This window comes from Cervus canadensis, chromosome 32 (genome assembly GCF_019320065.1).
Source record: "Cervus canadensis isolate Bull #8, Minnesota chromosome 32, ASM1932006v1, whole genome shotgun sequence".
In the NCBI taxonomy this organism is placed as follows: Eukaryota; Metazoa; Chordata; class Mammalia; order Artiodactyla; family Cervidae; genus Cervus; species Cervus canadensis.
Window position 1 is genome coordinate 40,077,590 of NC_057417.1, and position 24,694 is coordinate 40,102,283.

The 24,694-nt window shown below is 66.2% G+C and overlaps 3 protein-coding genes across 8 annotated transcripts in view; 2 read left to right on the forward strand and 1 right to left on the reverse strand.

The window, feature by feature from the left end:
* The window catches only part of CACNA1H (calcium voltage-gated channel subunit alpha1 H), a 57,175-nt gene extending 41,781 nt beyond the window's left edge, over positions 1 to 15,394 (forward strand). For 3 of the 6 annotated variants that reach the window (XM_043455682.1, XM_043455681.1, XM_043455687.1), the window contains exons 12-35: positions 287 to 472; positions 1,144 to 1,261; positions 1,513 to 1,668; positions 1,879 to 1,969; positions 2,112 to 2,320; positions 3,727 to 4,143; positions 4,574 to 4,674; positions 4,804 to 4,927; positions 5,014 to 5,082; positions 5,191 to 5,375; positions 5,537 to 5,663; positions 5,826 to 5,951; positions 6,157 to 6,246; positions 6,504 to 6,696; positions 7,262 to 7,279; positions 8,406 to 8,557; positions 9,311 to 9,420; positions 9,608 to 9,741; positions 9,888 to 9,958; positions 11,261 to 11,339; positions 12,003 to 12,124; positions 12,218 to 12,641; positions 12,866 to 13,026; positions 13,583 to 15,394. In XM_043455682.1, the coding sequence (XP_043311617.1) occupies positions 287 to 472; positions 1,144 to 1,261; positions 1,513 to 1,668; positions 1,879 to 1,969; positions 2,112 to 2,320; positions 3,727 to 4,143; positions 4,574 to 4,674; positions 4,804 to 4,927; positions 5,014 to 5,082; positions 5,191 to 5,375; positions 5,537 to 5,663; positions 5,826 to 5,951; positions 6,157 to 6,246; positions 6,504 to 6,696; positions 7,262 to 7,279; positions 8,406 to 8,557; positions 9,311 to 9,420; positions 9,608 to 9,741; positions 9,888 to 9,958; positions 11,261 to 11,339; positions 12,003 to 12,124; positions 12,218 to 12,641; positions 12,866 to 13,026; positions 13,583 to 14,587 (4,468 nt within the window). In that variant the 3' untranslated portion in view covers positions 14,588 to 15,394. The remainder of the gene's footprint in view (positions 1 to 286; positions 473 to 1,143; positions 1,262 to 1,512; positions 1,669 to 1,878; positions 1,970 to 2,111; positions 2,321 to 3,726; positions 4,144 to 4,573; positions 4,675 to 4,803; positions 4,928 to 5,013; positions 5,083 to 5,190; positions 5,376 to 5,536; positions 5,664 to 5,825; positions 5,952 to 6,156; positions 6,247 to 6,503; positions 6,697 to 7,261; positions 7,280 to 8,405; positions 8,558 to 9,310; positions 9,421 to 9,607; positions 9,742 to 9,887; positions 9,959 to 11,260; positions 11,340 to 12,002; positions 12,125 to 12,217; positions 12,642 to 12,865; positions 13,027 to 13,582) is intronic. The other 3 variants (XM_043455684.1, XM_043455686.1, XM_043455683.1) reach the window with 3 other exon arrangements.
* Positions 15,395 to 16,974: 1,580 nt separating this feature from the next.
* LOC122433089 (tryptase-2-like) lies at positions 16,975 to 19,144 on the reverse strand. The gene is made up of 6 exons (XM_043455608.1): positions 19,042 to 19,144; positions 18,454 to 18,508; positions 18,173 to 18,344; positions 17,800 to 18,065; positions 17,512 to 17,675; positions 16,975 to 17,398 (listed from the first exon to the last, which is right to left on the reverse strand). Exons 2-6 carry the CDS (start codon positions 18,506 to 18,508, stop codon positions 17,234 to 17,236), a joined length of 822 nt encoding a protein of 273 aa, XP_043311543.1. The 5' UTR covers positions 19,042 to 19,144; the 3' UTR covers positions 16,975 to 17,233.
* Positions 19,145 to 22,427: 3,283 nt separating this feature from the next.
* Positions 22,428 to 24,691, forward strand: LOC122432925 (tryptase-2-like; the record flags this gene model as incomplete). Its single annotated transcript, XM_043455225.1, has 6 exons — positions 22,428 to 22,532; positions 22,702 to 22,756; positions 22,866 to 23,037; positions 23,145 to 23,410; positions 24,363 to 24,526; positions 24,647 to 24,691. Coding segments are annotated over exons 2-6 (702 nt in total), but the record flags the coding sequence as incomplete, so codon positions are not given.
* Between the last annotated feature and the right edge of the window lie 3 nt (positions 24,692 to 24,694).

Genomic DNA, 24,694 nt, shown 5'->3' on the forward strand with positions numbered 1-24,694 from the left:
TTGGGAGTCAAGGGGGCCCCCAGCCTAAGGAGAGCAGACAAGCCAGGCACGCTGGAAAGGCGCCCAGTCGAGTCTTCAGAGACACCACCACCACCCCTCAGCCCCTCCGACGCCTTGATGCAGCCGAACCTGCTCCCAGTTGGGGTTGAGCGGAGGCCGCGGTGGCTCCCGGGTGGCCCCCGGGCTGTCGTTCCTGCCTCTGGGAAGAGGGTGTCCCAGAGTCAGGGCGGGAGTAGGCACGCGCTGCCCCGAAAGCCGTTCTAACCCTGCCTGCCCCGCCCCCCAGCGTGTGGGAGATCATCGGGCAAGCGGACGGCGGGCTGTCGGTGCTGCGCACCTTCCGGCTGCTGCGGGTGCTCAAGCTGGTGCGCTTCATGCCCGCTCTGCGGCGCCAGCTGGTGGTGCTCATGAAGACCATGGACAACGTGGCCACTTTCTGCATGCTGCTCATGCTTTTCATCTTCATCTTCAGGTGCGCGCGCCGCGCAGGGACCGCCCTGCCCCAGGTGGCCGCAAGGGGAAGGCTCGAGGCGTTGAGCCCGCGCCGGCGCTGGACGGGAGGCCCCGCCCCCGGCCGGCACCGCCCACCGCATCATCGGTGCAGGCCCTGGCTTGGGGGCCAGGGCTGCCCTGAGCCTCCAAGTGGAAGACAAATTCAGTCACTGTGGGTTTTACTAGCATTGATTGGGTGCCTCCCGTGCCAGGCACCAGCACGCAGTGGGGGACGTGGAACTGTGCTCAAAAGAGCCAAGGGCGAAGGGGGTGGAGGAGGGCGGGGCAGGTGGGCTGGGGCTCCTAGACCACTGCTGCTGTCGCTGAGCCCAGGGCCGAGGGCCTTGGGGAGGGGGCTGGGGCGGAGGGCGGCCCACATAGGCCAGGTGAGACTGACACCCAGTTCTGGCCGCTGCCTGAAGCCAGAGTGGCCTCCAGTGTTCCCCGTGTTCTTGGCTTTGGTCTTAACATGTATAGAATGGAAACAGCTTGTCCATGGACCCTGGGCAGTCCTGCCCACCAAGCAGCCGGAGGTCTGGGAGGTGCAGAGGAGTGGATGGTGGGCGTGGGGTGACCAGGCTGGGTCCCCAGCTCCACACCTGGCCCGCCGCAGCAGTCACTCACTGTACCCCTGCCTGTCCACCCCCCCAGCATTCTTGGCATGCATCTCTTCGGCTGCAAATTCAGCCTGAAAACAGATACCGGAGACACAGTCCCCGACCGAAAGAACTTTGATTCCCTGCTATGGGCCATTGTCACGGTGTTCCAGGTACAGCTGGGTGGGCCGTCCCCTGCTGTGCACAGTGGTCCCTGGGGGGCCACAGCCCTGCTCGGAACTGGCCGAGACCCCTCCAAGGCCACTGGGGGTGAAGAACGGTGGCCGGGATGTTGGGGTGGTGGGCCTGGTCTTACTTGTCCTTCTGGTCCTGAGGCCTGGCAGTGTTCCCCAAGCCAGGATTCCGTCCTGGTGCCCCCTCGGCCCCCACCTTGGGCCCACTCTGCCCGCTGCCCCTCCCCCAGATCCTCACCCAGGAGGACTGGAACGTCGTCCTGTACAATGGCATGGCCTCCACGTCCTCCTGGGCCGCCCTGTACTTCGTGGCCCTCATGACCTTTGGCAACTATGTGCTCTTCAACCTGCTGGTGGCCATCCTGGTGGAGGGTTTCCAGGCCGAGGTGAGGGGGAGCTTCCAGGGGAGGTGAAGGGCTTCCAGGGGAGGTGAGGGGGCTTCCAGGGGAGGCGGTGGGAGCCAGGAGTGTGGGGCAGACCTCATCCTCGCCCTGCTGGGCTCTTCTGTCCATGCCCACCCCTTGTGGGCCTGGCCTTTCCATCAGGGGTCCCCCCCGCGGGGAGCCTCACGTGTGCTGTGTGCTTGGTGGGCACAGGGCGATGCCACCAGGTCCGACACAGATGAAGACAAGACATCCACCCACTTGGAGGAAGACTTGGACAAGTTCCGAGACCTCAGGGCCACAGGTGCGTGTGTGGGTGGGGGGCAGGGGTGGGGCGGAGAGGACGCTGCCTCCTGGGTCTGGGCACAGCTGGGTCCTAGGTGGACAGGCTCTCCTTCTGGGAGCCCTGCAGGCTCGAGTGGCCTTCCGTCTCCCCCCTCCCCTAGAGATGAAGATGTACTCGCTGGCGGTGACACCCAACGGGCACCTGGAGGGCCGGGGCAGCCTGCCCCCTCCCCTTATCATGCGCACGGCAGCCACGCCCATGCCCACCCCCAAGAGCTCCCCACACCTGGACGCGGCCCCTGGGCCCCTGGACTCGCGCCGTGGCAGCAGCAGCTCCATGGACCCTCAGCTAGGGGACCAGAAATCTCTGGTAGGGACGGTCCCCTGCCCTGGCCTCGGGGCACCTTCAGGCTCACCCCCCCAACACAGCTCCTTAGGCCTTTCCCAGAGATGAGTGAGGGTCCCAAATGTGCCATCCCCACTCACACCCCAGAAATCCCTCAGGCCTGAGCACTTTGTTTTCTATAAATGGATCTGGAAAGAGCTGTTCTTACGGGAGGCATATGAATAAGCAAGTAGAATAGCAGGCCAGAAGTTTATCTTCCAATTTGCGCAATGTAAGATAAAAGCTGGCAGAGCACAGAGTGTACAAGAAGGGAAAACAGAGAAGGATGGCAAAAAGGTGTAAAAGCTGAGTACACGAAACAGGTGACGGAAGCCGGGTGGAGGCTTCTGTGCGTCACGACCAACAGTGCCCTGTGGAGCTGGGGCCCCCGGTCTTTCCAAACAAACCCAGGAAGCACCACCCCAGACAGACGCAGCCAGAACTGGCTCTGTGCACCTCAGAAGGGCCAGGGAGGGGTGGGTGGAGCAGGACAAGCTAACTTGGGTTGGGGGGGTGGGGGGTGAACCTGGAGGAAAGTCCAGGCAAACCATCGAGAGGGGGGGAAATCAAGTGTCAGTCACAGAAAAGCTGCACGGCCAAGCACATCACAGCTAAGCTGTTAGAGGCCCCAGGAGGAGGACGGGGCTGTTGGGCCAGATTGCAGCTCAGCTCCTGCTGGCCCAGGAGGTGGAAACAGCGAGGGGCAGAGAGCATAGGTGCAGCAAAGGTGAAGTCCCCAGAGCACAGCCCAGTCTCTCTCCTGAGGCAGTGCGCGGCTTCTCCTTGAAAGTCCAGAGCCTGCCAACCAGAAACTGATGAGTGACCCCTCCCCAGAGATCCAGGTCAGCTGCTGAGCCGCATCTGAGGATGCCTGGTCTATAGCTGGTCCCTGGCCCATTGATGACCTTCGCCCACCCTCTGGTCCTCAAGCTGGCGTGCGAGGCCCACTTAGGGCTCTGACACCTGCTGGTGGTGTCTCCAGCTCACTGTGCACCACAGGCATCTCACTGACAGCCCAGTGCCACTGGCATCTCCCCAGCAGGGCTGTCTGCTCCTTAGAGGAGAGGCCCTATTTAGTTTACACATGCATGTTAGTTGCTCAGTCGTGTCCGACTCTTTGTCCGACTCTTTGTGGCCCCATAGACTGTAGCCCGCCAGGCTCCTGTGTCCGTGGGATTCTTCAGGCAAGAATACTGGAGTGGGTAGCCATTCCCTTCTCCCAACCAGGGAAGCTCATTAAAGGAGATGATCCATGTACGAACGTCACCCACGGGTGTCTGTGGCGATCCCTTTCAGCAGGGAAAGGCCTGTGAGCCAGGTGCCCTGAGGCCAGGGTGTTGGGGGTGACTTGGGAGGGGTGTGACCTGCTCATTCCTGCCCCTGCCCCCCAGTCTAGCCTCCGAAGCTCGCCCTGTGCCCCCTGGGGCCCCAACAGTGCCTGGAGCAGCCGGCGCTCCAGCTGGAACAGCCTGGGCCGCGCACCCAGCCTCAAGCGCAGGAGCCAGTGTGGGGAGCGAGAGTCGCTGCTCTCCGGTGAGGGCAGGGGCAGCGGCAGCACTGACGAGGAAGCCGAGGACGGCCGGCCCGGGGCGGGGGCCTCGCCGGGCACACGGGCCACGCCGCTGCGGCGCGCCGAGTCCCTGGACCACCGCAGCACGCTGGATCTGCGGCCCCCACGGCCAGCCACCCTGCTGCCCACCAAGACCCACGACTGCAACGGGCAGGTGCTGGCCCTGCCCAGCGAGTTCTTCCTGCGCATCGACAGCCACAAGGAGGATCCGGCCGAGTTTGACGACGACGTGGAGGACGTGAGTGGGGGTGGGCCTCACGTTGGCCCCTTGCCTCCCCCAGTTGTGGGGGCAGCATTCATGGGAGGCCCTGGGGGTGGGAAGCAGGACAGGCTGGGCCAGAGCGCATCCATGGGGAGCTCTGGAGTGGGATTCGCCCCAGGTTCAGCCCCACCTCCAGCTGAGGGCTGGTTCTGGGCTGGAGTCAGTCAGCCAGTGAGACCTCCACAGGGGGAGGGGAAGTGCCTTCCCAGCTGGGCACCCTGCTGCCCAGGACTGCTGGGGGCCACCTGGGTGGGGATCTGAGGATGGCCACTCACTGGTCCCCTCGGACCCCAGTGTAGCTCCCTGGCCCCGCACCTGGTGGGTGGACAGGGCTGAGCCTGAAGGTGGAAGGGGCTGGGGTTGGTCAGGCTGGGAGGGGCCCTGAACACCCCCCTTCCCTCCCCAGAGCTGCTGCTTACGGCTGCAGAAGGTGCTGGAGCCGCACAAGCCAGAGTGCTGCCGGAGCCGTGAGCCCTGGGCCCTGTATCTCTTCTCCCCGCAGAACAGGTGAGGGGTGTGCCTGGGAGAGCTGACTCCACCCTGGGGGCCCCCTTCGTCCCTACCAGATGTGAGCTCTGTGGACAGAAGCCAGGGCTTGGCCAGGACTGTCCAAAAATGCCCATTCCTGGCCCCCAGGTTCCGTGTCTCCTGCCAAAAGATCATTGCTCACAAGATGTTCGATCACATCGTCCTCGTCTTCATCTTCCTCAACTGCATCACCATTGCCCTGGAGAGGCCCGACATTGACCCGGGCAGCACCGTGAGGCTCTCTCCTCGCTGAGGGGGTGGGGGGGGGGGGCGTTCCACGGCCACCACCGGCCCCTCCCATTGTCCTGTCTCCTGCAGGAGCGCGTTTTCCTCAGCGTCTCCAACTACATCTTCACAGCGATCTTCGTGGTGGAGATGATGGTGAAGGTACACCGTGTCCTTGGGGACCCGGGGATCTGTCTGTGGCCTTGCGGCCGCGGCTGCAACCACGTGTACAGGGCGTGGGTCCACAAGCCTGTCGTCTGCACTCTCCAGGTGGTGGCCCTGGGCCTCGTCTCGGGTGAGCACGCCTACCTGCAGAGCAGCTGGAACATACTGGACGGGGTGCTGGTCCTGGTGTCCTTGGTGGACATCGTCGTGGCCATGGCCTCGGCTGGCGGCGCCAAGATCCTGGGCATCCTGCGTGTGCTGCGCCTGCTGCGGACCCTGCGGCCTCTGAGGTGGATGGGGCCGCGGGGCGGAGCCAAAGGAGCGGACGGAGGCAGGGGGGCGGGGCCGCGGGTGGGGCGGGGTCCAGGCAGGAGAGGCAGTGCTGGCCTCCTCCTGGTGGCAGCTCCCTTGGGCGCGCCCAGCAAGCGCGTTCCTTCTGGCCCTCTTCCAGGGTCATCAGCCGTGCGCCGGGCCTCAAACTGGTGGTGGAGACTCTGATATCGTCCCTCAGGCCCATCGGGAACATCGTCCTCATCTGCTGTGCCTTCTTCATCATCTTCGGCATCCTCGGGGTGCAGGTGCGTGGCCTGCCTGTCTGAGGGACGGTGGCAGTGGGCAGCAGCGGCGCAGTCGCCCGGGAGGACCGCGGCCCGAGCAGGCAGGGAGAGGGAGGGCCCGTGAGGCGGCGGGGGGTGGTGGGGCAGGGCCTGGCCCTCTGGGTGACCGCCCCTCCCGGTCAGCTCTTCAAGGGGAAGTTTTACTACTGCGAGGGCGCCGACACCAGGAACATTTCCACCAAGGCCGAGTGCAGGGCCGCACACTACCGTTGGGTGCGACGCAAGTACAACTTCGACAACCTGGGCCAGGTGGGCGGGGCTGGGGCGGGGCGGGCGGGGCTGGCGGGTGACTCACCCAGCAGCAGCCCTGATCTGGAGGGCGGGAGCCGCAGGGTCTCAGCCGACGAGTTAGGAGGGTCCGCGGTGAGCGAGCTGGGGCAGCGCGTGTGGCCCTGCGGGGCGCGCCCAGCAGGAGGCCGCGCCCAGAGGTGCCCGCCTTGCTCTGGCCTCGCAGGCGCTGATGTCGCTGTTCGTGCTCTCGTCCAAGGACGGCTGGGTGAACATCATGTACGACGGGCTGGACGCCGTGGGCGTGGACCAGCAGGTGCGGCGGGCGGCCCTGCCCCTCTGCGCGGGCCTTCTCCTTTGGTCTCCGTTCATCTCAGGGAGCGCAACGTCCCCCGAGACGAGGCTGCCTTTGGCCTCTGGGGACGTCGGCAGAGGTCCACGTCGGGGGTCAGCGCCCGTGGGCGGGGCTCAGCGGGTGTGGGCGGGGGCAGTGCCCGTGGGCGGGGGCAGTGCCCGTGGGCGGGGGCAGTGCCCGTGGGCGGGCCGGCACCCACGCGCGCTCCTGTGCCGCAGCCCGTGCCCAACCACAACCCATGGATGCTGCTCTACTTCATCTCCTTCCTGCTCATCGTCAGCTTCTTCGTGCTCAACATGTTCGTGGGCGTCGTGGTGGAGAACTTCCACAAGTGCCGGCAGCACCAGGAGGCCGAGGAGGCGCGGCGGCGCGAGGAGAAGCGGCAGCGTCGCCTGGAGAGGAAGCGCAGGAGTAAGGCCCTCCCGGTGGCGGTGGCCGGTGGCTACCTGCGCGTCGCCCAGCCCCCCATCCACCTGAGCCGCCTTTTCGCCTATGGGAGGGTGGCTGGGGACCGGGGGGCTAGCCAGGGGCAGCTCCGAGACCTGGCTGCTGCCGCCGGAACCGGGGTCCGCCTTGCCCCCGGCCCAGGGCTGTGGGGACTGCACCCGGGCAGCGGCTCAGCACCCTGGCCCCGGAGCCCCCCGCCTGGCCCCACTCCCCTCGGCCCTGGCCTCTCCAGATGGCTCTGCACGCTCGCCCTTCATGTCCTCAGAGAAGGACGGCTGCAGAGGAGGCAGGGGGCCCTTCCCAGGAGGCACAGGGATGAGACCCCAGCCCCCACGCCCACCACTGCAGGGGCAGGCTCACCCCGCTTTTGTGTTCTCACGCCTCGGTGGGGGGAGCAAGCAGAGCCATTCAAGACAGAGAGAGGGTCTTAGGACACCCCTGCCCAAGCTGGGGAGCAGAGTGGGCTTCTTCCAGGAGGGGTCCTGGCCCCGCCCACCGGCCAGCTCAGACCATCTCCTTGTCTTTCCAGGCACTTTCCCCAACCCAGGTACCTGCCCCCCACCTCGCATGCCTCAGTCCCGCTTCTGCCAGCCACTGCATGGGGCTGCGGACTGGCCTGACCTCCGCCCCTCTGCCCCTGCCACAGGGAAGGGTGGACATTGCAGGAGGGTGCCAGGCCCCCTGGGGTCCACCGCAGGGTCAGCACGGGATGGCTGCGGGGTGCCAGGTGCCAGTGGGAGGAGAAGGGGTTGCTGGCTGGCCTGCCTGGTGTTCACGCTGCTGCCTCTGAGCCCGTGTGTGCACGCCTGGCTTGCACGCCTGCCTGCTATGCTGGGACGCCTGCCGGCTGGTTGCCCCACATCCTCAGCGCTGGCCGGGCCTCACCGGCCTCTGGCCCCCTTGGCTGCTGCGCTGAGCTCTCTAGTGACCGCATGCAGACCGAGGAGCATGCGGGCCCCAGGGAGGGGTGGTTCCCATTGGCCCCGCTCTCCCTGGTCCCTGCCCATGGGTGCTGAGGCCAGGGAGGGCCCCTGTGCAGTGGGGGCAGCTGTGCCCCCAGGAGTTACTGCAGGCAGGACGTTTAGTGCAGACAGAGCTGTTGGGAGATGCACCCCCTCCCCTCCCCCAGGTCATGGCCACCAACCTCAGATGGACCGGAGGGCAGGCAGACCCCAGACAGCAGGCACATGGCCACAGGCCTCCTGGAGGACAGGGAGCGGAGGGACTCTGGGCCTGGTGGCCAGAACGCAGCACATGCCCAGCCGGGGAGATGGGGGTATAGAGGGTTGCCCTTCCCTGCTCTGCCTTGAGACTGCCCCTGCCCCCCCAAAAAGCTCCCATCTGCCCCTCCCTTCATCACTGAGGTATCTCTGGACCCTGATGCCAGTCCAGGAGAGTAGACCACACAGGCCCTGGCTGGGGACCTCCTGGCAGGGTGTAGGGTCCAGACAGGGCCCCAGGGCAGGGCCCAAGTGGAGTCTCAGCTTCTGCGCCCACTCCAGGGACCTGCTCTGAGGCTGAGGCCCTCTTGGAGGAGGAGGTCAGTGGGTGACCTGCCCCGAGGCCCACGCGGGAGCCTGGGCCCTCCCCTAGCCCCCTGACTGCCCAGCCCCTGGGAGGCAGCCCTCTCGTCCCGCCCCACCCACCCACTCACCGCCGCGCTCTCCCCGCAGAGGCCCAGCGCCGGCCCTACTATGCAGACTACTCGCCCACCCGCCGCTCCATCCACACTCTGTGCACCAGCCACTACCTGGACCTCTTCATCACCTTCATCATCGGCGTCAACGTCATCACCATGTCCATGGAGCACTACAACCAGCCCAAGGTGGGGCTCACTGTCTTGACACACTGGCCCCCGTGCCTCCAGGCCTGCGGCCGGCGGCGTGGGGTGCGGGGGACGGTTGCCAAGGTTGGGGTCCATTGCCAGCTGGGTGGCGCTACCCTGAGAACTGGAGGCCCCAGGTCTGCAACCCTGTCTGAGCCCTCGCCAGGGCTTGTGGGATATGTGGAGGTGTGGCTTGAATAAAGGGCCCTCCTTCCTTTAAAGCCAGTGGACACTCCCAGGGCCACCTGTCCCAAGGGCATCCTTGACCCCGTGACAGGTTCCATCCAAAACACTGGCTGGGGGATGTCCCTATGTCCAGGAAAGGTCAGACTGAGAGGGTGATGCTCTCAGATCCCATCTCCATTATTTCATCAAAGACGGGACGCCCCCTCCTCCCAGAACAGCTGAAAGCCTCTGACTCCGTAGCCGAAGCTGAGCCCGTCTGGCGGGCTGGCTCCTGCCCTGAGCTGTGGGTGGGACTGGTCCAGGCAGGGCCGGGAGTCTGGGTTCCCAGCAGCAGGTTCCTCCAACTGAGGGTCGTCCTGAGAATGCTGCAAGGGTCAGGCCAGGCAGGCCTCCCTAAGCCGGCACAGACCTGCATCCAGTAATAGGCCTGTCTGTGGGCAGGGCTGGGGTGCCCTGGGCAGCGGAGCAGAGAGGCAGTGGGGCGGGGCGGGCAGCACTACAGGGGGCGGGTGGGAAGGGCTGTTGGGCTGGGAGCCTGACGTTCAGGAGCCTGGTGCTGGCCCCCAGGCTCTGGACGAGGCCCTCAAGTACTGCAATTACGTGTTCACCATCGTCTTTGTCGTGGAGGCCGTGCTGAAGTTGGTGGCCTTTGGGTTTCGGAGGTTCTTCAAGGACAGGTGTGTGGGGCGGGGCAGGTGGGCGCCACGGCCAGAGGCCTGCAGAGGGGATGGTGCTGAGCAGGGGTGCCCTTGGTGACACGACGTTCCCAGGGGGCGGGGAGGGGGCTCCGGGTGCTCCGAAGGGCTGGGGGTGCCGGGGAGGAGGCGCTGGCCCGTGCTGAGCCATGCCTGCCCACCTGCCCAGGTGGAACCAGCTGGACCTGGCCATCGTCCTGCTGTCCATCATGGGCATCACGCTGGAGGAGATCGAGATGAACGCAGCACTGCCCATCAACCCCACCATCATCCGAATCATGCGTGTCCTCCGCATCGCCCGCGGTAGGCCGCCGCCCGCCTGAGCCCCGCGCCATTGGAGGGCCCACCCCCACCTCCTGCCTCACCCGCCCCAGTGGACCGACTCGGGGGGACGCGTGGTCCGGGTCAGACCAGCCCCACCCCTACTAATGCTCGGCTCCCTGTCCTAGTCCTGAAGCTGCTCAAGATGGCCACGGGCATGCGGGCCCTGCTGGACACGGTGGTCCAGGCACTGCCCCAGGTAGGTCGGCCGCTCGGGGGCCTGGCCTGGGTCTGGCTCCCCTGCCCCCAGGGTGGGCATCACAGACGCCCCCAAGAGGACAAGGCTGCAGGAGGGCCTCGCTCACTGGTCAGGCATCATTCGTTCACGTGGTCTTTCTAGTCTCGAGACAAATGCAATTATCAAGCCCCTCCCGGCCACCTACAGGGAGTAATGGGCTGCTGAGCTGTGCTGTGAGGGGGCGGCCCGCCTGCTTTCCGGCCTCACTCTAGTCTCTCTGGGGAAGACCAGGGCCCACCCCACCCCCCACCCCCCCCACCCCCCGTGCAGTTCTGTGCTCAGTGGGCTTTGGGCAGAGGGCAGGGCCTGTGGCTGCCCTGGGCTTGTCGAGTTTGGAGGACCACACCCAGGGCTCAGGTGTTGGCCAAAGGCCTGTCTCTCCTGAAGCCAGTTCAGGCCCTGCATCCTCACGTCCTGTGTCCACAGCCCCCGCCCTGACCCTGTGTGGCTTCTTGAGTTCAAAGTCTCATTGCCCCATCTGTCTGAGCCAGTCCACCCGGGCATCCATGTGTCCATCTGACCGTGACTCCAGCCCTCTCAACAAGCCATCCAGCCACCCAGGCTTCTATCCATCCATTCAGACAGTTGTCTGTCCCCCATCTACCAGATGCCCAGCTGTCCATCATCCAGCCCTCCTGGCCACTGTCCACCAGCCCAGCATATATCTATCCACACGGCTGCCTCCCCAGCCGTCCACACCCTGCATCTTCAGCTGGCCTCCACTGGTCCCCAGCAGCCTTTCTCAGCCCCCAGTTACACCCTTAGTGCTCCTGGGTATCTGCCCCCTGTCTGTGGGAGCGGCGGGTGGGGCGCAGGGTGAAGCCCAGGCGCCGGCCACCCCTGGTGTGATCGCTCTGGGGGCTGGTGAAGAGGGGGACCACCCACATCAGAGTCAGGAAGGTGTGGAGGAGGGGCGGCAAATTCCTGGAAGAGCCCCGGGCAGGGGTGGGGCAAGACCTGGCTGCCTGCAGAGCTTCCGCCTTCAGCTCCCCGTGGAGACCCTGAGGCTGGAGTCCGCCGGAGTCGCTCTGAGGCACTCGGGAGCAGAGGAGCTGGATGCAGCCCCCCGGGTGCAGGGCGGGTGTGAGGGCCAAGGAGGGGCCCTGGGCACCAGGCAGCCCTGGGGCCACAGGAGCCTCGAGGCCAGGAGGCCTGGAGCAAGCACAGGGCTCAGGGCAGGCCTGGGAACTCGCCGGGCAGATCGCGGGTGGGGGGCGGGGCGGGCTGAGCCCCCTGACCTCGCTCCGCTTCTCTCCCGTGTAGGTAGGGAACCTCGGCCTGCTTTTCATGCTCCTGTTTTTTATCTATGCTGCCCTGGGAGTGGAGCTGTTCGGGAGGCTCGGTGAGTGCGGCGGCGCGGTGACCCACCCACCAGACACGCCCGGGAGGCGCAGCTTCACGCATGCGCTCAGGGCGCTGGTCTGGCCTCCAGCCCGTCCCCTGTGGACGCGGCGCACGCAGACGCACTGTGCAGACCCGCGCGTGTTCACACCCAGGCCAGGCCGACAGAGCCGCACACGTATGACTGCACGCGCAAACACGGGTGTGGCTCCAAGTCTCCCCGCCCCCAGGGTCGTGCTGCAGGCAGCCCTTCCTCAGACCTCCCCGGCGGCGGCTCGGCCAGTCTGGGTGGGGGCCTGTGGGGACCTTTCATGGCAGCCCAGGTCCTATGGGAGCCCCCTCGCACTGGGTGTCAGTGAACGGAACGCTCAGTGGGTTCCAGGAGCCACCAGTGGGCCTGTGTGGGAGGGGGTCGAGGTGGCTGTCACCTTTGAGGGTCTGCCCAGACCCCGAAGTTGGTGCCCCGACCCTGGGCCTGGCGACTCCCAGGCCTGACCCAGCATCTGGGGCTCTCCAGCACCAGGGCTGCCTGGTCATTCCGCAGAGCAAGGGACTTGCTGGGCCACTGCCCTGCACCCCGAGGAGCATGGCTTTCTCCCCGGGGAGGGCAGGCCCATGTGTGCCCTGGCCCCGTGGGGCAGGCTGACCCAGTCGCTCCCGGCAGAATGCAGTGAGGACAACCCCTGCGAGGGCCTGAGCAGACACGCCACCTTCTCTAACTTCGGCATGGCCTTCCTCACGCTGTTCCGCGTGTCCACCGGGGACAACTGGAATGGGATCATGAAGGTACGGGCTGGCGCGGTGGGCGGGGCAATGGGAGCCCCCTGAGTGGGGGGCGCAGGCAGAGCTGGGAGCCTGCCCGCCCCCCTCTGCCCGCAGGACACGCTACGTGAGTGCGCCCGCGAGGACAAGCACTGCCTCACCTACTTGCCGGCCATCTCGCCCATCTACTTCGTCACCTTCGTGCTGGTGGCCCAGTTCGTGCTGGTCAACGTGGTGGTGGCCGTGCTCATGAAGCACCTGGAGGAGAGCAACAAGGAGGCCCGCGAGGACGCCGAGCTGGACGCGGAGCTCGAGATGGAGATGGCGCAGGGGTCCCCCGCCCGGCCCAGGCCCGCGGCCCCGCAGAGCCCCGGCGCCTCGCCGGACTCCCCCAATGTGCTGGTCGTGCGCAAGGTGTCGGTGTCCAGGATGCTCTCGCTGCCCAACGACAGCTACATGTTCCGGCCCGTGGTGCCTGCGGCAGCCGCTCACCCCCACCCGCTACAGGAGGTGGAGATGGAGACCTACGCGGGCGCTTCGGGTACGGCCCCCGGGCAGAGGCAGCCTGGCCCTGGGCGGGCGGGGCCGACGGGGCGGGGCCGGGGCGGAGCTGGAGGGGCGGTGGGCGGTGGGGGCGGGGTGGGCGGAGTCAGATGGGGCAGAGGGGCGGTGGGGTGGGGCCAGAGGGACCGTGGGAGCCGGGCAGAGGGGCCGGGGCGGGGCCGCTAGGCGTGGATTCGCATTTCTGGCGCTTTCCTGCCGCAGGCCGGGTCACCACCGCCCACTCGCCGCCTGTGGAGTCCTGCGCCTCCCTCCAGGTCCCTTCTGCTGTGTCCTCCCCGGCCAGGGGTGGCGACACCCTCTGTGCCCTGCCCCCTCGGGGTGCAGCCCGCTTGCCTAGTGTCGGCCGGCTGCTCTGCAGACAGGTAGGAGGCGTTTTTTGGGTCCTCAGCCAAGCCCTGGGATCTCTGTGGGGTTCCCTCCCCATTTGAAGCATGAGAGATGTGGGCGCTGGGCCCTTGGAGTCTGTAATGACCACACCCGGCCACGGGCTCCCACGGCCCCTTAAACAGCAGACTAAGCCCCCCAAACCCCCCCCCCCTCCCCAGAAACCGTGCTGGTGAGCCTGGCTGCAGCCAGAGATCCCCTCCTGCCTGAGCCTTTGGCCCCTCTCCCTTCCCCCTCCTGCCTGGGGAGCCAAGCTGGTCTAGTACCACAGTCAAGCAGCGGCTGCAGCCGGGGTCTGTGCCCCTTGGGGTTTCCAGGGCCCTGGGCAGGCTCTGCCCACAGAAGCTTGGCCCCCCCACACGACCAGAATTGGTGAGGGTCCCTCTGCTCCAGTTGTGGGGCAAGTGCGTCCACACCAGCATCTTGAAGCCTCATCTCATCCTGGCCCATAGCCTTGGGGGTCACAAGGTCACCTGGCCTGGAGTGGGGAGGGAGTCCCTCTGGCTGGTCTCACCTGACTCCCTGCCTTTGCAGGAGGCCGTTCGCACGGAGTCCCTGGAAGGGCAGGTTGATGGCACCGGGGCCAGCAGCCCATACTGGGGAGAGTCCGGCGGGAAAACCCCCGTGAGGCAGGCATCCCTGGGGCCTTCCATGCGGTCCCCGCCCCGGTCCCCGCGGCCCGCCAGCATCCGCACCCGCAAGCACACTTCTGGACAGCATTGCCTCTCCAGCCGGCCGCCGGCCCCAGGCGGGGAGGAGGCAGAGGCCCCAGACCCAGCCGATGAGGAGGTCAGCCACATCACCAGCTCTGCCCGCAGTCCTTCGGCCTCGCCCACTGCCCGTGGGATGGTGGGCGGCGAGCCAGATCTGCACAGGCTCTACAGCGTGGACGCCCGGGGCTTCCTGGACCAGCCGGGCCGGGTGGACGAGCAGAGGCGACCCTCGGGGGAGCCGGGCGTCGGAGACAGCCGTCCAGAGGCCGGGGAGGCAAAGCCCCGGGCCCTGGAGGCCGAGCTGGCCCTGGGGGCACGCAGGAAGAAGAAGATGAGCCCCCCCTGCATCTCCATAGAGCCCCCCGCGGAGGACGAGGGTGCGGCCAGGGCCCCTGCGGCGGAGGGCAGCAGCACCACCCTGCGGCGGCGAACCCCATCCTGCGAGGCTGTGCCCCACAGAGACCCCCTGGAGCCCGCAGACGGCGCAGGGCTGGACGCTGCTGCCAAGGGGGAGCGGCGGGGCCAGGCCCCCTGCCGCACAGAACACCTGACTGTCCCGAACTTCGCCTTTGAGCCGCTGGACGTGGGGGGCCCCAGTGGGGACCTGTTCACGGATGGGGGCCATGGGGCTGCCCCAGAACCCAGACCCTCCTCTTCAGGCACCACAGCCCCTCCTGAACCCCGGGAGACGGAGCCCCCAGTGCCCTCAGGAGACCCCCCAGAGGAGGGGCGGGGGGTGCACCTCACCGTCCCTGAGAGCCCTCCGAAGAGAGTGTCCCCCCCGGCTGTGCCAGTCCCGGGTGACAGCGTGGATGAGCCCGTGTAGCCCGGGTGCAGTGCCCACAGGCTTTGGCACTGGGGTTGGGGTGCGCCCAGCAGTGTGGCGGCCAGGACAGGGCTGTGTGTGGATCCTGGCTCGGGCCCCCCGAGGGCAGAGGAGCCAGAAGGATGTCAGCACAGGGAGAGGGTGGCCCATGCCGTTCTGGGCATGTGGAGCAGCGGGAGCCCACAGCCCAAGGCCTCCGTCCTATCGACTCAGGTTTGGGGCTTCCCAGTGTGCCGAGGTGGTCCCGGGCCGTGTTGGCGGCCTGCTCAGGAGTTCCAGGAACAAGGACCAGAAACTGAACAGGAGGAGGAAGGCAGAGGCCGCCCTACGGAGCCCGCCCAGCAGAGCCCCATCTTCACGTCCACTTCTTTTTATAGGGAACACGCCTGGGGCCGCTCGCGCCCTCTGGTGGCAGCTTCCTGCCAAAGGCCGCCGTGGCCACGCTTTTCCGTCACTCACAGTCTCGAGTTCTCATCCGTGTCTCCACCACTCATTGCTGTCTCATCTCCCCTCCACACCCACTCCCCGCTGTTCCAACCCCTCAGGATTCCAGAGAGCACCTTGACTCTGGTCTCTGGGAAATGACCGGTCGCCAGGGAGTGGGGACCGTGCAATAAGACCCCCACTGCCCGTGGGGCCTGGGTCAAGACTTTGAGCTGATGGCCCCGTCGTTTCACTTTCTTTTATAAATTCAGGTTAAACGTTTGCAATAATCCGATGCGGAAAACTCGGCTTCTCAAGTCAAGGGGAGGTGGGGGGGGGGGGGCTGCAAAGCAGAGCGGAATAAATATTAACTTATTTAAGAAACACGTTGGATTTCCACCGCCAGAATTGGCACCCCCCTCCCCCGTGGGAGAGTGGCCAGCCTGTGGCCTTAGCAAGGGCAGACCTGGGTGATGCCACCACCAGCTCCACAGAGCTCCCCTGCCCCCTGTAGGTCCTCAGCACTCCCCAGTTCCCCACCCCACCCCCACCACACTCCTTGGCAGATCGCAGATAGAAAGTTCTGCTGGGAAAAAGCCAAGCTCACCTTGGCAGCCAGAACCACATGGTATCGTTCACACACTGAAGTCTGACCCAGGGCTCCTGGCAGGGGCGGGGCGGGGCCCCTGTGAGAGAGCTTCCCAACTGGGCCGTCACTTAGGGCTGCAGAGGGCGCTGCCCCGCCTCACCTGCTGTCTCTCTACCTGTGTCCCTGCCTGAAGGCTCTGACCCCAGGCCTGCCCCACGTCCTGCTGGCCTCAACTGCAGCCCCAGGGCAGACCCGCTTCCCCCACGACCCCTTCCCCCTGAGAGCAGGAACAGAGGAGGGCCGGATCATGGTGAGGGGCTGTACCCAGGGGGGGTTGGCTCCCCGACAGCGTCCAGGCCCTGCCATCCACTCAGCAAAGCAGGTGACCGCGGCAGCAGGACAGCGGCCGCCTCCGGGCTGGCCCAGGTGGTGGGAGGTGCCATCCGGGACTTATGTGGCTGAGGCTGGGACCTATTTGCTCTAACCTGGGTGGGCAGCGAGTCTCCAGTATGGGGGGCCCCCGGGCTGCAGCCGGCCCCTCCCCCAATCCCCACCTGCCTGGCCCAACCCAACCCAGAGGCGGTAGGGACTCCTTCTGGTGGAGACTCAAGGAACTGCAGGACTCCAAAGAGCAAGCAGCCCCCCCAGGTTGGGAGGAGTGGGTGGGCAGAGGTGGACCTGGGGCGCTAGGGTCTGTGACCCTCCTGCCTGTGATGTTGGCCTCAGTCCCCACAAGGAGAAGACGCTGCACCCGGTTGGACCCAGGGCTGCTGCAGTAGGTCTTGCCCCTGGCCCAGGCCCCACTCTCTGTGCCAAGGACGGGTCATGGGTCAAGGGTTAGAGGACAGGAGGGCGGGACAGTTGACCAGGCTCTGTGCAGAAGCAGGGACATGGACCGCAGTCCTCACCCAGCTCACCTGGGAACAGAGGTCCTCCAGGTCACCCTGGGGACAGGGTGGGGATGCCAGGGAGTCCCCATTCTCCGCTGAGAGTCTGGGCTCACCTGTCAGGCCTCCCAGGGACTGCCTGCCAGGCTGGGTAGTCCGGATTGTTAGGACAGGGCCCTGGGGCGGGGACAGGCTATAGGGGATGATAATCTGGTTCTTGACTCATTGCTGGGTACCTGGGGCCCCGAGAATCATCTCAATGACTGTTGCTTTATCTGTCATGAAAGGTACTTTTTACCTCACCAAAAAGACAAGCCAGGGTGCAAGAAAGAGGCCCTGGGCTCGAGGGGCAGGGCAGGACCACCCCCACAGCCAGGTGGGTGCCCAGGGGTGGGGGACCCACAGAGACGGTGGCTGCACCCAGTCGGGTCCTGGGGCCCTCCCCTCCCTCAGCGACACCCGCAGCCAGAGACAGGCAGGACCCCTTCTGCTCTCCATGCTCTTTAATGAGTGTCAGCAGCCCCTGCCTGCGCCCTGAGCTGGGCGGGGAGGGGGCTGGGGCAGGGTGTGCAGGGCAGGGAGGGGTCAGCAGAGAGGGGTCAGCTGGGAGGGGGCTCACTGGGGGTGGGCAGCAGGGAGGGGGCCGGGGAAGGTGCAGGAAGGTCGCCTCCACGGCTGGAAGCAGCGGTGTGGGGACAGAGGGGGCCGGCTCCTCCGCTGACCCAGATGGTGGCCTGGGGACCAGGCTCAGGGCCCCTGGGGGACGAACTGGTGGATCCAGTCCAGGTAGGAGGTGACACGGGTGTAGATGCCCGGCCGCTTGGGCTTCGCGCAGCCGTCGCCCCAGCTGACCACGCCTGCCTGCAGCCAGGTGCCATTCACCTTGCAGACCAGGGGCCCTCCGGAGTCGCCCTGCGGGTGGGGGGGCGCTCAGTGCGGCTGCGGGGGGCGGTGGGGGCTGCGGGGGGTGGGGGGGCTCAGGGCGGCTGCGGGGGGCGGGGGGGGCTGCGGGGGCGCTCCCCCACCTGGCAGGGGTTCCTCCTGCTGTCCCCGGCACACAGCATGTCCTCCCGCACGATGGGGACGCTGTCCCCTGTGTACAGGCCAGAGTGGTACTTCCTGTCACAGACACTGTTCTCCACGACGGGCACCTTCACCTGCTTCAGGGGGAACGGGGGCGGCAGGCGCCCTGCGGGGAGGGGGCGGAGGGAGGCAGCATCAGGAGGGAGCAGACGGTGGGGACCCTGGTCCCCAGAGGAAACACCAGAGCCTGGGGCCTGGCCCCGCCCCATCCTGGGGTCCCCTACACTCACTTCCATTGTCCACATCGCCCCAGCCCGTCACCCAGCACTGCGTCCCCGGGGGGAAGGTCTCCGACGCAGGGGGCAGCGTGACTGGCTGGACGTGGCAGGAGATGCTCACGGGCTCATCCAGCTCCAGCAGAGCGATGTCCGCCCCGTTCGTGGCTGTGTAGTAGTTGGGGTGGGGGATGACCCTGCTGATGGAGAGCAGCTGGTCCTGGTAATACAGGTGCTGCTCCCGCAGCTGCACCCTGAGGTATGAGGGGTCGCGGACTTCCCTGGGGACAGAGACGGGCCCCTACTCAGAGCTTAGCCACCCTCGGGACACCCAGGAGCCTGGGTGGAGCCCCAGCGCACCCCACCCACAGGCCCCCTGGAGACTCACGGTCCGACGCAGTGGGCCGCGGTCAGCACCCACTGGGGGTGGATCAGGGAGCCCCCGCAGAGGTGCCTCCAGTACCCGCGGCTGACTCTCAGGCTCACCTGCCAGGGCCACCTGCTCCCAGGGGCATCCTGGCCCCCGACGATGCCTGCGCGCTGCAGGGCCTGGCCTGGGGCTGGAGCAGGAAGCCTTCAGCCCTGGGCTCCTCTGAACCCACCACCCGCCCCTGGGCTTGTGGGGGTGGGGGAGGGCAGAGACCCCGCGGGCCCGGGGTCAGGACTCACCAGGGGCCACGGGGACCAGGCTCAGCAGGAGGGCCAGCGCCAGCAGAGGGAGCATCTGCAAGGAACAGGGAGGGGTCTGGGGTGTGGGGTCCAGGGGTACGGGGTCTGGGGGTGTGGGGTCTGGGGGTCTAGGGTCCGGGGGTGTGGGGTCTGGGCTGCGGGGACTGGGGGTCTGGGGTCTGGGGGTGCGGGGTCTGGGTGTCTGGGGTCCAGGGCTGTGGGAGTGCAGGGTCTAGGGTCTGGGTCTGGGAGTCTGGGGTGTGGGGGTGTGGGGGCGTGGGGTCTGAGGTCTGGGGTCTGGGTCTGGGGTCTCGGGGTTCAGGTCAGTTGGTGCAGGGGCTGGGGCTCTGGGGTCTGGGGGTGCGGGGTCTGGGAGTGTGGGGTCTGGGGGTCCGGGGGTGTGGGGTCTGGGGTATGGGGTCTGGGGGTCTGGTGTCTGGGTCTGGGGTCTGGGCCCTGGGGTCTGGGGTCCAGTGGCATGGGGCCCTTGATCGGGGGGTCTGTCCAGGCCAGGGGTCTGGGGCCTCAGTGCTCGGCCACCCGGCTACACAGTGACAGCTGATGTCGGGGTCCTGCTGAGGGGCTCACCTTGGCAGGTCCAGGCTGCTCTTGCCCAGCCCGCTCTCTCTGCCCCTTTATCCTCACAGACAACCAGAGGGTCAGGGGAGGGGGCGGGTCCTCCGATCCAGGGGAGTCGGGACGGAAGTGGATGACTCAGACCAGAGGGAGTCCATCTGGTCAGGAAGGGCCCTGCCGCCCCCGTCCACGCCGGCAGACCCGATTCCTCCATGTGGCCCCACATCTATCTCTGGCTGTTATCTGAGAAGTTAACTCTACCATCAGGGGAGCCGTGTTATCTGGGGATCTGAGTGCCATTCGCACGGGACGGGCTGAGGAGGGCTCAGCTGACTGGCCACCCCTGCCCGGCCCACCAGGTCACGGTCTCAGAGTGGAGGTCTGACTGCAGCTGTGGCTCTGGGCTGGGACCTCCGAAGAGGACGTGGGGAGCACAGCTGGACCTGGGGCGCTGGGGTCTGCGGACCCTCCTGCCTGTGACCGTGGCCTCAGTTCCCACAAGGAGGAGACGCTGAGCTGGGCTGGACCCAGTGGTTCTTGACCCTGGCCCAGCCTATGGCCTGTGCTCTCCCTGCCAGGGTGGGGTCATGGGTCAAGGGTCAGAGGGCAGAGAGCCTGGAGAGCCCGTGATGTAGGCCAGTCAGGATGGCCACAGCCCTCACCCAGCTCACCTGCAGTCAGGTGCTGGCTGAACAGAGGTCCGCTAGGTCATCCTGAGGGCAGAATGGGGTGAGGACCAGGAGGCCAGAGAGCCGGGGAGTCCCCATCCTCCACTTCCCGAGCCTGGGTTCACCTGCCCGGCCTCCTTGGGGTCCCGGGACGCAGCACGTCCAACCGGCCGACAGGGGCAGCCCTCTGGGTCGGGTCATCCTGGCTGGTGGTCTGCGGGGCAGTGGGGGAGGCTCAGGTCAGGGGGAGCTCTGCAGGGGAAATGGGGCAGTAGCCCCGTGCTGCGGAGTCACCCACACATGGGACCTGCCAGGCTCCCGCAGTGGCTGCGAGAAGGTGTCATGACTGCAGGGTGATGCCCAGAGTGTTAGGAGAGTCGCCCAGAAAGAGACTCACAGACACAGTCCCCTGTTTTCAGGAGATAGAGAGGGGGCCCTCCTAGCACATGTTTCTGCAACAACTGTGTCCTGTGTGAGACACAGGAAGAGAGGTGAGCTTTGGTGCTCACAGAGAAACTGTTCAAAGTGGATCCTAGGCCTCAGTGTAGACATTAAGACTGTGAAACACTGGAGAGCAACTATAGCAGGAAATCCTGACCTGGAGGAAGGCGAGGGGGCTCAAAAATCACCAAGAGAAACAGAAGAACCTGGTGAGTTTCTGAAGTCAGAGTTTTGAGTTTCTGAGTCAGAAGAAACTGGCCTTCGCCAAATTGAAAACTTATGCTCTGAAGGACACTGTTAAGAAAGCGAAAGTGTAACCCGCCTGCTGAGAAGAATATGGTAAAGCCGGGAGAGAAGGAGGCTTACAACCCCTCAGACGACACCCAACCGATTTAAAGAGGCAGCAGCTTGTGTAGACGCTTGCTCAAAGGTTAAGTACTACCGAGAAGCACCTTCTTACTCATTGGGAAAGTGCAGAGAGGAGGAGCTGCCGCCCCTCACCCTCTGAAACGCAGGGACACCCGGGCTCTGCCCACTGCCTCTCCTTGCGCCTTCCTCTGAGCTGAGTGGTCGGGTGGGCACTCGCTCGAGAAGGGGTTAGTGTTGCAGAAAAGAGAGGAGGGTGCCAGCCGGAGCAAAAGGGCTTGTGTTCAGGCAAGGCTAATGGAGATGGGAGGGTAATGGACACGTGGGCACTGACCAAATAAGTCGATGGATTAGAGGCAGAACCGGGTTTTACCCACTGGAGAAGGCAGGATATAGGAGAGGGGCTTGCAGCAAACCCAGAGGTGTGGAGCTGGGGTTGGGGAAAGCTGGTGGCTTCAGTGTAGACACAGGGGGTATGAGCCCACGTATGTGCTCATGCGTCAGCCCACGTGTACGTGTGTGTGCCTGTGTGTGCTCACGCGTGAGGCCCTGTGTGATTCCCTAGCTGTGTCCCTGGGAGCACCCAGAAGCCTCAGTGTCATTGTCACCGGAGCACATGGGTGCGTCTACACAGCTTTGGAAAGTTTTCTGTAAATCTAAACCTGTTCTAAAAAATTACATTAAAGAAAAGAAATACAGAGTAGGGTTTGAGGCCCAGCTCAGCCCTGTGACTGGCGTCTCTGTGCCCACCCGTCCCCGGGTCCTGTGGGCCCCACCGCAGATCAGATGGGCACTGCCCCAGCTGCCCGGCCTGGGGCAGCCCCTTCCTAACCGTCCTCTGCCTGGCCAGGGTCTGATGACTGAGCTGATTAGGCCCCTGGTAAGGGCTGGGACTTTCCTGCCCCTCCTTCCTGCCCCAGCCCCCTGCCCAGCTCCTACGCACAGGCTGCTGGTCCTCCGGGAAGCTCGAGATCAGCGGCCCCCTCTTAGGTGTGGGGGAGCTGAGGCACAGGGTTGGGTGGGGAGCTGCCTGATGATCCACAGCGGTGGGGGGCAGAGGCCATGGGGGGCACAGGCTTGTCTCCTCCCCACCAGCCCTGGGCTCAGAGCCCTGGCCCAACAGCGCATGCTCCACGTTTGATCAGCTGACGGATCAGGACGACAGAGGCGCTCCTCCGCTCTGAGCCCATGGGGGCTGCACACCTAGGAGAGTGGCCTTGGAGGAGGCACCGGGGTGGGGAGAGCTGGAGCCCAGGCTGCCCCTCCCAGGGCCCGGGAGGCCTGGTGTGGGGGCAGGAGAATCAGTGACCAGGGTCTGCTGGAGGGATGCCTGAGATGGGGCCCAGGCAGCCCCGGCCTGTGTTGAGGTGTGCTCACGTGAGAAACCCAGCTGGGTACACCCCTAGGACGTGCGAGAGAGCCAGCCAGGGGCAGGAGCACCCCAGGGCCAGGCTGGCATCCCGGCAGAGTGGGGGCAAGGCAGGGCTCCCCTAGGGCCCAGGAGGTGCCACATGGATGGTGGCGTGGGAGAGGCCGGGGTCAGGAGGCCGTGAGCTGAAGAGGGCGGATGGGCTGCAGGCCCAGGGGAGAGTGAGGAGGCGGGGTGGGTGGACACGGATGGGGCTCACCCTGGCCTGCAGGCAGGGGACGGGGTGCTGGGCCTGGGGGGAGCGTCCAGGGAAGGTGGATCTGGCCTCTCCTGTCCCCTCGCCTTCAAGTCCCTCAGCCCGTCCCGTGCAAATGGCACTCAGATCCCCAGATAACACGGCTCCCCTGATGGTAGAGTTAACTTCTCAGATAACAGCCAGAGATGGATGTGGGGCCACATGGAGGAATCGGGTCTGCCGGCGTGGACGGGGGCGGCAGGGCCCTTCCTGACCAGATGGACTCCCTCTGGTCTGAGTCATCCACTTCCGTCCCGACTCCCCTGGATCGGAGGACCCGCCCCCTCCCCTGACCCTCTGGTTGTCTGTGAGGATAAAGGGGCAGAGAGAGCGGGCTGGGCAAGAGCAGCCTGGACCTGCCAAGGTGAGCCCCTCAGCAGGACCCCGACATCAGCTGTCACTGTGTAGCCGGGTGGCCGAGCACTGAGGCCCCAGACCCCTGGCCTGGACAGACCCCCTGATCAAGGGCCCCATGCCACTGGACCCCGCACCCCCAGACCCTGCAGCCCCGGACCCCTCCCTGCTCCTTGCAGATGCTCCCTCTGCTGGCGCTGGCCCTCCTGCTGAGCCTGGTCCCCGTGGCCCCTGGTGAGTCCTGACCCCGGGCCCGCGGGGTCTCTGCCCTCCCCCACCCCCACAAGCCCAGGGGCGGGTGGTGGGTTCAGAGGAGCCCAGGGCTGAAGGCTTCCTGCTCCAGCCCCAGGCCAGGCCCTGCAGCGCGCAGGCATCGTCGGGGGCCAGGATGCCCCTGGGAGCAGGTGGCCCTGGCAGGTGAGCCTGAGAGTCAGCCGCGGGTACTGGAGGCACCTCTGCGGGGGCTCCCTGATCCACCCCCAGTGGGTGCTGACCGCGGCCCACTGCGTCGGACCGTGAGTCTCCAGGGGGCCTGTGGGTGGGGTGCGCTGGGGCTCCACCCAGGCTCCTGGGTGTCCCGAGGGTGGCTAAGCTCTGAGTAGGGGCCCGTCTCTGTCCCCAGGGAAGTCCGCGACCCCTCATACCTCAGGGTGCAGCTGCGGGAGCAGCACCTGTATTACCAGGACCAGCTGCTCTCCATCAGCAGGGTCATCCCCCACCCCAACTACTACACAGCCACGAACGGGGCGGACATCGCTCTGCTGGAGCTGGATGAGCCCGTGAGCATCTCCTGCCACGTCCAGCCAGTCACGCTGCCCCCTGCGTCGGAGACCTTCCCCCCGGGGACGCAGTGCTGGGTGACGGGCTGGGGCGATGTGGACAATGGAAGTGAGTGTAGGGGACCCCAGGATGGGGCGGGGCCAGGCCCCAGGCTCTGGTGTTTCCTCTGGGGACCAGCATCCCCACTGCCCATCAGGGAGCCAGAGTGTGGAGACCCTGGGGAGGAGAGGTGGTAGTGGCCTGGTGTGCCGAGAGCCCAACAGATGGACGAAACTCTCGGGGTGTTGGGCAGGTCCCTCAGCACCTCTGTGCCTTAGTTTCCCCTGCCATGAAATGGGTACAGCTGCAGTTGGTATTAATGGGTACGCTAAGAGGAAAGAGGAAAATCGGACACATGAAACGTCTGGTTAACGATAATGTTGGGCTGGGCAGCTTGCATCTCGGTGCTGTGCCCATGGACAGGAGACCAGACACCTGCGGGGGTGTGGGAGAGCTTGACTGCCGCTTGGGCACCCCCTCCAGCACACCACCCCCGCTCCCGTGTAAAGGGCTTGTGCTATTTGAGCCCCGCTTCAGAGCACAGCTGGGAACACTCAGTGTGAACAGCTGCCCAGTGTTGTACGCTTGGCGTCCTGCAAAAGGACCCTGCTCCTGCGATCGGCCGAGGGCGGCAGAGACGGTGGCGTGCTGCCCAAGCGCCCCGGCACAGAAGGGCAAGCTGAGTCCTGGGGCCGGGGCTGGCCAGAGGCAGGGCCGGGTGGTGCCCAGAACCTAGCCCATCCTGGAGGCAGCGGAGCTGAAGGAAGACTGGGCTTCTGCTCTGCAAATCCCAGGACCGCAGCCCTTCCCCTCCCTGAACGGGCCTTAGATGAGGCCGAGAACCCATAGCCTCGCAGCCTCGCAGTGGGAGGGAAGCGCTCACCACTGCGTCGGCCGAGCTGCAGACCCTCTGAGAAGCGGTCTCAGCAGGGCTCCGGGGTCCCCCCCCACCCCTGCCATCCGGGATGGGGAGAGCTGAGCCCCTGGCCCAAGTCTGCCTCCCTCCGCCCCCTCCCCGCAGGGCGCCTGCCGCCCCCGTTCCCCCTGAAGCAGGTGAAGGTGCCCGTCGTGGAGAACAGTGTCTGTGACAGGAAGTACCACTCTGGCCTGTACACGGGGGACAGCGTCCCCATCGTGCGGGAGGACATGCTGTGTGCCGGGGACAGCAGGAGGGATTCCTGCCAGGTGGGGGAGCGCCCCCGCAGCCCCCACCGCCCCCCGCAGCCGCCCTGAGCCCCCCACCCCACCCCCCGCAGCCCCCACCGCCCCCCGCAGCCGCACTGAGCCCCTCCCTACCACCCACAGGGCGACTCCGGAGGGCCCCTGGTCTGCAAGGTGAATGGCACCTGGCTG